General features: G+C 39.6%; 1 protein-coding gene across 1 annotated transcript in view; it reads right to left on the bottom strand.

Moving 5' to 3' along the window:
• DUSP22 (dual specificity phosphatase 22) overlaps positions 1–10,263 on the bottom strand; it is a 36,763-nt gene that overhangs the window by 22,049 nt on the left and 4,451 nt on the right. Inside the window, exons 3-4 of the mRNA XM_029086780.1 lie at positions 4,908–4,990; positions 916–938 (exon numbers count right to left, since the gene is read on the bottom strand). Coding sequence (XP_028942613.1) covers positions 916–938; positions 4,908–4,990 — 106 coding nt within the window. The remainder of the gene's footprint in view (positions 1–915; positions 939–4,907; positions 4,991–10,263) is intronic.

Below are 10,263 nucleotides of genomic sequence, written 5' to 3'. Positions count from 1 at the left end.
CGGTAAACTCTTGTTGATTTAAATCTAACATTACTATGATCCTTATGATGTCTCCAAGATGAATGCAGCATACAGAGCTTCCTGCCATGCAGCAGTGGTCAGTCTGACAATGATAATGCTATGAATAAATTAATGCCAAAGGACTCCACAACCACCGGTGACTGGTAACAGGATTCATACATTTACTAGATCAAATGTCTTGTGCAGGTCAAGAGCAACAGCAAAATTACTAGTAACTGCCAAATGTGTGGTGGGTTGTGTGAAAGAACCTGGTAGTTTCAGTCCATTTCCTGACTGATGGACAGGTGTCTACAATGCACAGTACAGTCCACACAACTGACAACTCAAAGCATCTCAGACAGACCAAGGACTGTGAAATGCTCTGGCTGTAAAGTGCAAAGCTCAAAGACCTCTGTAACCCAGCTTTACCTGAATCAACCTCCACACAAAAACACAGCACGTGAAAAAATCCATTGTTGCCTCTGGCTGTATTTCAGTAATTACTTACTCTCAGAGTTCAAGCCTTGCTTACTTCCCGTCTGACTCTGTGTGACGTTATTTGCCAGCCACACATATGACACTGTTCTCTGAGATGGGTTCTCCACACGGGGACCCAAGGAATGTCTATCCATCCTCTCTTTGCAGATAACACCTCTCTGAGACAAGACCTGAGCAACTGCCTGACCAGAAGAACTTCTAGTACCCATTCCTGCCCCAGGACTTATGCTCTCCTCCTCCCTGCATTACACACAGCAATCGCTGCCCAACGCAGCAGAGGAAGCATTCTTGCTTTTGCCAATATTTCAGTGTGTGTGCTTGAGGGGACAGTGGGAGGAATGGTAAGAGATGGTTAAGGATGCTGCAAGTTCAGCTGCTTGGATACAACTGTCCACCACAGCACACACTTTCCAGAACGGGATGCAGCTGTTTTCAAGCAGCTGCACAAGCCACATCAACATCCTATTTGGTTTGGGCCCAAATTAATCTCCATTAAATAGTACTGGTCCCAATACAGACCCCTGAGGGACACCACTCATCACTGATCTCCATCTGGACATTGAGTTGTTGACCACTACCCTCTGGATGTGACTATCCAACCCATTCCTCATCCACCAAACAGTCCAATTTAGAGAGAAGGATGTTGTCAAAGGCCTTACAGAAGTACAGATAGATGACAACCTGTTGGATAGATGCAACAGGTCACTGCCAGATACACTATTATTTAAAGCACACTCTGAGATATGTTTCTCCATCTGCCTTTCCATGTCTTTCACATTTTGAACAGAGATTTTAAAACCTGAACTAGCTGAGAAATAGATTAGAAAGCAGGTGGCAAGAAACCTAATTATTCTCTTCTGTATATGGCTTTTGTATGAATTTGTAAAACATCTGTAAGTGTGCCTTGGGCAGCTGTCCAAAGAGCTCTGGAGGAGCCAACTTGATTCACCAAGACTGTTGCCTCTGCAGGAATACACGATGCTCTTACTCAGGGGCTGACTTTTGTGCATCTGAAATAACAAACCTTGTTCCATACAGCAGGCAGTCCTTTCTCTTGGACACGCCATCAGTTACCTGTATTTTTTTGTGATGGAGTTATAAATCCACATCTTTAAGCTACAAAATGCTTACTCAAGTAGTTAAGATCCTGTTTAACAATGGTGTACTTTATTGGAACAATCGCCTTTGGATGCTCTCTAAACACAAATTAATTCCAGGATTGGTTTTATTAGAGGACAAATTTTCTTGAAGCAGTTTATACAAAAAGATCTAAGGAAAATATTGGAAGACAGTTCAGGCCATAGTTTGGACTTCCAGTCTAAACCACTCAAAACCTTACAAAACCATTCTGTGTCTTGTACTTAATGTAGGCTGCCAACATCTAAAGGTATGAAAAGTCTTAGAATCCGATTGATTTTTAAACCTACTTTTTCCCATTATTCCAGCTTGAAAGCACACAATGAATTCCTAAGGCCAAACTTTGATTATAATCCACTCATAAATCAGACATCCAGGAGGATTTGTAAATGATCATTGAAATAATGTTCAAAACCAAGTTTCAGTACGAAAATATTCTTTTTAAAAAAAAAAAAAAAATCCTTATTTTTTAACAGGTACACACTATGCAACCTAAACCAATTTAATACTTTCTTGTGAAACTCTTAAATCATTTTCTAATAGCTTACTAACTTACGAGGAACTAAAGCAACACATATCCAAATACTGCAGTAAAGCACAGAGAAAAGCACACTTTTTAAAAGGTACTGCAAGTATTTTAAACAATCAAGTAAAAATGGTCTGTAATATCACAGAGAGGGGCAATGCCCTAAGTTACTACAGTGTAAAATAATTTTACAATCTGTAGGAAGTTGGCGTTCACTACATACACTGACATTTGCTTTTATTTCTTGAGTATTGCATTCTCGAGTATGGACAATGAAGTCAGACTGGTCATTTTCATACTCTACCTACCATTATCAGCTCTAAGTGGGTAATTTGTGACCTCTTTAAGAGCTAAGTTATGCATCTATATTCGTTTGTTCCACAGACAGCCAGAAAAGGCCAAATTCTATTTGATAACATGTTACTACAAGACTACTGAGTTTTTGATCTCTAAAACCACTTACCTGCCACAGCTTGCATAGAAAGCTCTGTTTAATGAAGTATTTGTAGCATTTCTTACAGGCTGACTAGGGAATACTTGAGATAAACTACTGTTAGCAAAAGACAATTGCAACTACTGCTGTCCAAAAAAAGGCAGCTTTTTACAGATGATCAGCATTCAAATAAATACACACACACACACACACAAAAAATAGGGAATATTAGGGGAAAAAAAGTTTCTCACATCACTGCAAATTCATGTTTAAAGGTCCAAATAACATCAGATGAATTTCTGAACACAAATGTAAGCCCTTACTTTCCATGAGTGAAATCTAGGGGGAATGGAAAGAGACACATAGGGAAAGCATTTCCATTTGACTTCAGTGGACTTGAGAACAAATCCAGAGCACAATGTGGATACACAAACTGTAAACAAACCTGCCTACAACCTGGCAAAGATGTAAATAACGAAGTAACACAACCTAACAGATGTTTTCTATGCCCCTGTTCCTCAACAGAAGCATTTAGTTGCAAAGAAGCACCACAGTAAGATCATGAATGATAAAGTAATTAATAATCAGCTCAGCTCCCAAACAAATGGAACTTGAAATCCTTACACTACTTTAAGAACTGAGGAGAAGTTTTAACAGTTGTTTTCCAGACCACCGGCACATAAAGGAGTATATTGCACACTGAGAAAATAGAAGGCACAGCTGGAGAAACATTTCTTTTAGAAGCAGAGGTGAATAAAGCAAGTTTATCCTCAACCAGCCACTACTTGTTCCCATGTCACTGCGACTTTTGAGATACTATTGTGAACCTGATTGGGAACAGATCGAGGTAAATATAATCCTTCATGTCTTTTGTGGAGGTAGCTAGAGGAAGAAATGGTGACTTGGTTATATTTAACCCACAAAAGCTCCCAGATCTACTTAACCACACAGCCTCACAAACAGATGCACCACCACAAGCAAGGAGGGGGCATATGGGCTGTCAAAACTATTACCACCAAAAGAAACACTGGCCTGAAGCTGCAGCTGATCTGTGCCACAATTAGTCTTTCTACTTTTCTAATCATAGTAATAAAACAAAGCAAGCTTTTATTCATTTTAAAGAACAGCACCCTAGAGGAAATATTGCATCTCCCTTATTCAGCACAACTGTTTATCTCTACAGCTAAGAGCACTCTTGGAATTCAGTATGTTTCAGACTTAACAAGCATCTGGCACAACAGAAGTCAAATGGACAGTGTAATAAAGTCTCTGCTTCAGCACATTTCTAAGTTTGAGGTCAGCCCCGAATTCACCATTAACCTGATTTTGGTTTTAAACGTCACATACTAGGGACACCTTTTCTTTTTAGCTTACTATTGACTTGCCTGGGAGAGGTGGAAATTCTGTAGTTTAAGGACTCATCAGAGACTGTTTACATTAAGAGAATGAAAAGCAGAGATTCCCAGAAGCACCTGAGGGGTAATAGCAGTAATTGTCTTCCCCAGTATTTTGCCATATTTCATGAAAAGTGGAATGCAGGGAAGGAATAAACAAATCTAAGGGGACAACAGTTCCCAACATAAATCAAACAGCAGGATTTTCAGGTGTAGCAAAGCCCAGCCAAACTCTCCTTCTTCCAAGGTAAGTTGATGAAAAGAACAAAGCACAACAGTCCAACACAGGAGACCTGCAGTCTGGTCCCAGCTCTTTCACTGCACAAGATGACATAGCAAGTCAAGTAACTTCAGCTCTTCAGATCAGCTTCCCTTCAGTAAAACAGGGAATAATACTTCATGGTAAAGTGCTGGAGACCTACAGATGCTCTGGTATACCAGATGTATTATATGAGGTGGTTCCATCCACACTCCAAACCTAAATAAGGCTATTTTACACGGAAAAGGACTGTAAACCCCTCACATAACCATCTGCTATAAAGATTCAAGAAAGGGTCCAAGTACAAAGGAAGGTTGGTAGTAGGGAAGAGGGAGAAGGAATGCTGTTGTTTATGTGATGCTTGAACTCCACACAGAAGGAAACTTACCTTTACTACTAAATTAGTAACACAATCCCATTATTGTGTTACATTCATCGGTACTGTAATTGTCTCTTCCTTTGTCAGTTAGATTTCTTGTTGTTATAACAGCAGCAACAACAAAATCTGTGACTGGATCTCAAAACTACAGCTGTCAAACATTTCCAAGAGAAAATCAGTCTCAAAACACCAATTGTGCAGAACAAGAAATTAACCCCAAGATGACTATAACAGTCAACTGTAAAGTAAGGATTTACCATGGAGTCCCCCACACCTCTTACCTCTAGCATAGGGCGGGCACTGTCATGGATTGAAAGAATGTGCGTAATGTTGTTCTTACTCAATTGCTCTACATCTCTGGCATCTGTGATAAGGGAAAAAAAGGAAGATAATTTCTTTAATCTCTTGAAATAGTCCACTCCCCTTTCCATTGTGCATGTTGAAAATTGCTTATCAGTGGTACGTTTTGAAGCTTCATAAAGTAAAGCAAAACCCCAGATGCAGCTGTTCTAGAACACCATTATTAGAGTGGGTAACGGGAAGAGACACTTCTACTCCAAAACAAATTATGTACTATATAAAGAACAAGCTGAAGTGACTCAGGAATGTGTTCTTAAGTCAGAAGTTTCATGTATTTTGCATTTGAAATATAAGTCTGTGTGCTTGCGTGCAGGTGACGGCCATGTGAAAAAGCAGTCAGAGCTTTACAAGAAATAGCTTACCTCCTCTCAACCCACAAATCCCCCTTCAGGAGATGTATTTTCACTTGGGAGATAGACCTTGTGATATCCAGGTCTGGGAAGTGAAGCCAACCATATCATTTGAACTGAGGTATTAAGGAGCAAGCCAAAACAATAACTAGATTCTTACTTCCTGTGGACTAGTAGGGAAAAATATGCATTTAGCAAATACATACCATCATTTTAAGTCTGAAGACAGATCGAGATGATAAAGATATCGAACATATGAAAAAGTAAAGTACTACAGCAAGGAAGTGCAGTTGTGACCTGTAACCAAGGGGTTTCAAACATTTCAAAAGTGGAAAGCAAACTGGAATGACAGAAAAACTGATGCTAGAATATTGCAAAAGCATAGGTTTGTTTCTAAGAGAAAGAAGGTAAAATAGATTATCTGTCATCAGTAAGCAACCTTCCCTATACTAAACCATTAGCATGCCAGAAAATTACCTCAAAGAATCACTAATACAGGTAAAAGTTAGTTTGTGCCCATTTACTTTGGACCTTTTTGCTTGAGAAACGCACAGAGTATCACAGCAATTACAGCAGTGGTTTTGTGATGTGAACACCTGCCTTCCAAATCTGCCCATACAATCTGTTCACATTAGCCTGGTTGCACACAAAAAAAGAGCCTGACCACAAAGGTTTCAAACCGGCTCTCTCTAGGTACAAAAATAACAATAGCATCACCTGTACATTCTTTATGTACGTGCAAGAGTTCAATTAGCATCTCTTGCTTCATCTTATTCCACTCTAAAGTTTCAGTGCCTTTTCTACATCACAAAGAGGAATTGGACATTTAATTATACTGCCCCATAGACAAGATCCACATGAGCATGGTAACAGGCAGTAAAACTTAAACCTAATCCAATCATGAAAGCTTCTCTAAGGCTAATAAAATGGAGGGAAGAATCAAAACTGCACTGATTTCACTTGCTACTGGTCAAGCCTGCACTATCACCACAGATGCCTAATCCTTCAGGAGAGAATTAACACACATTCTATCTGAAACAGAATTAAGGTATAGCTTCACAGAACAATTACAATTTCCTAAAAGTCTCAGAGTGACCATTTCAAAGAAGAAACACTACTGTTTGCCAAGACAGGTCTTCTAATCCATCCGACCTTCAGATTTTTTTTAACAATTTATAGGCCAGTCTTGAATCCTCTGAGAAGACCTAAGCAGGCAAAGGTTTGGAAGCCCAGAAGCCAGTCTAAGTGTCCCTAAAAATCACTGCTTTCTGCTCTCCAAAGGCTAAGAGCAGATTTCAGGGTTGCTAGCTGGAACTCACGGTGTTAACAAACACCTAGCACAACAAGGTTGCTAATCTAATTATTATAATAACAACATGATGACCCACATGGCTTGCCACACAAGGCAAACAGCTTTAAAAGGAGATATGACCCATATTAAATGTTGACTGCTTTGAACCAGTCTGAAGGGCCTAATGGACACAGTACAACTCAAAGGGACTGAAATATTTTAGTTCTTCGGTTAACCAAAGACATAGGCTAAAGGAATTTCAACAAATCGAAACCATACAGTAAGACAGTGAGATGTCAGGTATTCCTAGAAACAAGTTGGAAATGGCTAACTCAGACCTACATCCCACTGTAGCCATCAGGTCTTCAATATATTTAGGAAACAACCATTCAAATCACACAAGTAAAGGAGAAACAGCTTACCGGACAATGACTGTGTTATCTGGACCTAAACTTTAAACAGTTTACAAAGGGGAAATTCCCCTGGTTCCCCTGGCACCTGCCATAAGTCTCTACAGATACTACAGACAAAGCTATTTAAACAGCAGTACAAATGAGATATCCTGTCACTCACGGTCTCATACCATAAATTAGAAAAAAAAAATGAAGGGGTTATAGAAAGGACCACCAAAAGCCAGAAGAATCACCATAATCACAGCAATTCTAACTCCCTTAGAGTAGCATGATGCTGTACAACCACACTCAGGCTCACATTTTGAAGTCAGTGTGAAAAACCCCATTTCCAAATTTAAAGATGAAAGAAACCTATCAGAGTCCATCTTGTGCATCCTTAAAGAGTCCTTCAAATGTGGTATTAATCTTCACAGTAGGTTAACTAATATTCTGTTTCACACAGCAAAATGCTTCTCAGCTGATGTGGACTTTCGAGTAAAGCCTTCAGGAAACTCTCTCCTCACACAGAAGGACACAATTCACACTGGGGAAGTCTTTCTCTCTCCCTCCTGTGCCCATAATTAGCTTTTTTTCCCTCAATTTCATTCTATGACTACTAGCTCAACCTCTACTCATATGCAAAGAGCTGCAAACAATCGCAAAAGTAATGGCAAAGTCATCAAAATGGGACCCAGGGTGGGGAGGGGGTCAGAATTTGTCTCCCTGTAGCTCTGTGTGGCTGGAGAGCAAATCACCTGTGCATCCATCCCCAGTACGCAAAAGGGAGACGCTGTTGCTCCAACCACTCCAATCAGTGACTGAAGGACTCCAATATGAGGGTGATGGAAGCTCAAATGTATGTATAACCATGCTCTCTTACTTTAGTTTTTAGTACCTCCATAGAGATGCAAGGTGAGGAATAAAGATTTCTCCCTTTGTAGAGTTAGATGGGAAGAAACAGCTGTAGTATCTTTTCCACCTCTACTGCTAACAACTAAATAAAAAAGCATCCTGCCAGGAATGGGGAAAAAAAAGCATTAGTGATATGGCCCTGATCTGCAACACTTAACTGCAACTCACCTGTGAATTTAGAAGATTAAATGTCTCCACAAAATAACTGAGATTATTTTAGTTTTCATTTTGTCACCCTTCCTCCCATTAGCCAGCCATCCCAAACTAAAGACATTCCTTCTCCAAAGCCTACATCTCTGACTTTGTTGTTAGTCTGAAAAGATACACGCTCCTATAACAGTAAGTTATAGGAGCATTAGTTAATATTACTATTAATTAGTGTAAAAGTATTAAGTTTTCAGTAGAAAATTTTAGGTTATGTATACAAAACCAAGGTAAGTGCTTAGAGAGGGCAAGTCAGCCCAGTATGTACAACAGTATTAAGTGTCAATATTAAGTGTCAATACACAGATATATGGAAACTAGTTTCTTCCTTTTTTTTTTAGATAAAGCAAGTTTTTGTCTACAGTTTATTTTCTGCTTTGGAGAGAACTAGAGATAAGACACCTAAAGGAGAATCTCCTCTCCAGTGGTTCAGAGCACTCAGAGCTATTACTGAGAATGGTTTCCCATCAGGAGAGCTTTGCTGCAGAGTCCAGTGATCTTCACTGATAAAGACACAAACTAAGCATATGAACAAAAACTCCACAGCTCCTGTACCCACTTCATGCTATGTTCTAATACATACTTTGTTCCAGCCTCTCAGTAGAACCTTTTTGGGGAGTGAGAAAGGCAGGGAAAAGGGTCCAGTATGCTGTTTAATGGGAGTACCTATAAAATGCCTTCCTTCAAAAGATGAACCTGAAAAAGGGAATGGTTTCTTCACCCTCTCCTGTTTTCTGTACCTGAAATAAAGCCTTACAAAAGGGAACTTTTCCCAAAAAAAATAAGCAGCTCATCACAGGAATTAATTAGATCTAGAAAAACAGCAGAAAGACTTCGTGGGCACTGCCTTTTTATACACTTAGTAAGGGGAAGGGCAGAAACTTTCCCACAACTCCCCAGTTCATTCACAGCAACACTGGACTCTTTGGGGGGAATTAAATCTCTTATTGTGGCTTTCCCCTTCAAATCAAAAAGCCCCTAAATATTCCATTGGAAAAACTTGAATCTTCCAAACATGATTACAGGCAAGGAAGGCCATGAGCTCTTTAATATTCAAGGTAAAAACACTCTTGAGTCTCTGGTGCTCGCTACTGCTATATCTTTCAGTTTGGAACCAAACAAGCATCCATGTAGAACCTCCTATCAGAAGGAATGGTATTTTTTTTTTTTAATTTTTGCAGTGTAACAGGCTAAAATGTTCTGTCATAACAGTCTCTTAAGGAATAAAGCACCTATTTTCATCATGAGCACAGGTGCCTTTCAAGGGACATGGGCATGCAATCCTACAATAAATTCTTTGTCTTTTGAGAGGATTGAATTTCATCTGTAAGGTGCAACTGGAACAACCCAAAATTTCTCCCAAACTAGAGGCAGAAAGAGTTAACTTCCTCTTTCTCTTCCCTCATTTTTCTCTTAGCCCCCCACCCTCTCATTAGCAAAGAACTAACTCCTCATCAACTTTCACTGAAGAAGCCCAAGAGCTCTGTTTCCTTCTGGGCTTTCAGACCAAACTCAGTCTTGGTATTTTGTATGGACATCTGTGATACTTCTTGAATTTTTCTGCCCTCTAGCTGTGCAATCTCAAATACACTCTCTCAGGAACACATCACAATTTTAATTCTGCTACTGATGAGCAGAATCATGCTTATAGATCTTACAAGATAACAAGCACTTAAAGCACATGCCATGATCTATGGTTTTTCAGGAAAGTTTTCCAGACACATACTCAAGTTCTGTGGACTTAGGGAGATTTCAGAATGCACTTCAGTGCTTTCCAAGATCAGGACTACACCTAACTTTCCACCCTAAAGACCCTAAGGTAGTTACAAAAGCCCCTCTCATTCTATGTGCCTAAAGGTTTGCGAAGCAGCAAACCAGAAGCAGCAAGCTCAGCTCCCGTTTCTGCCACAGATTTATTACACAAGGTTTTCTTGGGCCTCAGCTTATCCCACAGACAAATGTGGAGGAGTTTGCTGTGCTTCTGTTGTCATAGATTGTTTGTATGTTCACTAGGCCTAAAAAGACAGTAGGAAAACCTATATATAAAGTAGAAATATTGCTGAATAATAATTCCCCAATCAGAACAATTGCTGAATTCCCTCTCCAGACAACAGCCCTCCAGGGTTAC

Source organism: Antrostomus carolinensis, unplaced genomic scaffold (assembly GCF_000700745.2).
Source record: "Antrostomus carolinensis isolate BGI_N321 unplaced genomic scaffold, ASM70074v2 scaffold53209, whole genome shotgun sequence".
In the NCBI taxonomy this organism is placed as follows: Eukaryota; Metazoa; Chordata; class Aves; order Caprimulgiformes; family Caprimulgidae; genus Antrostomus; species Antrostomus carolinensis.
The sequence above is the reverse complement of the archived record's forward strand: the minus strand, read 5'-3'. Positions and strand labels throughout refer to the sequence as shown.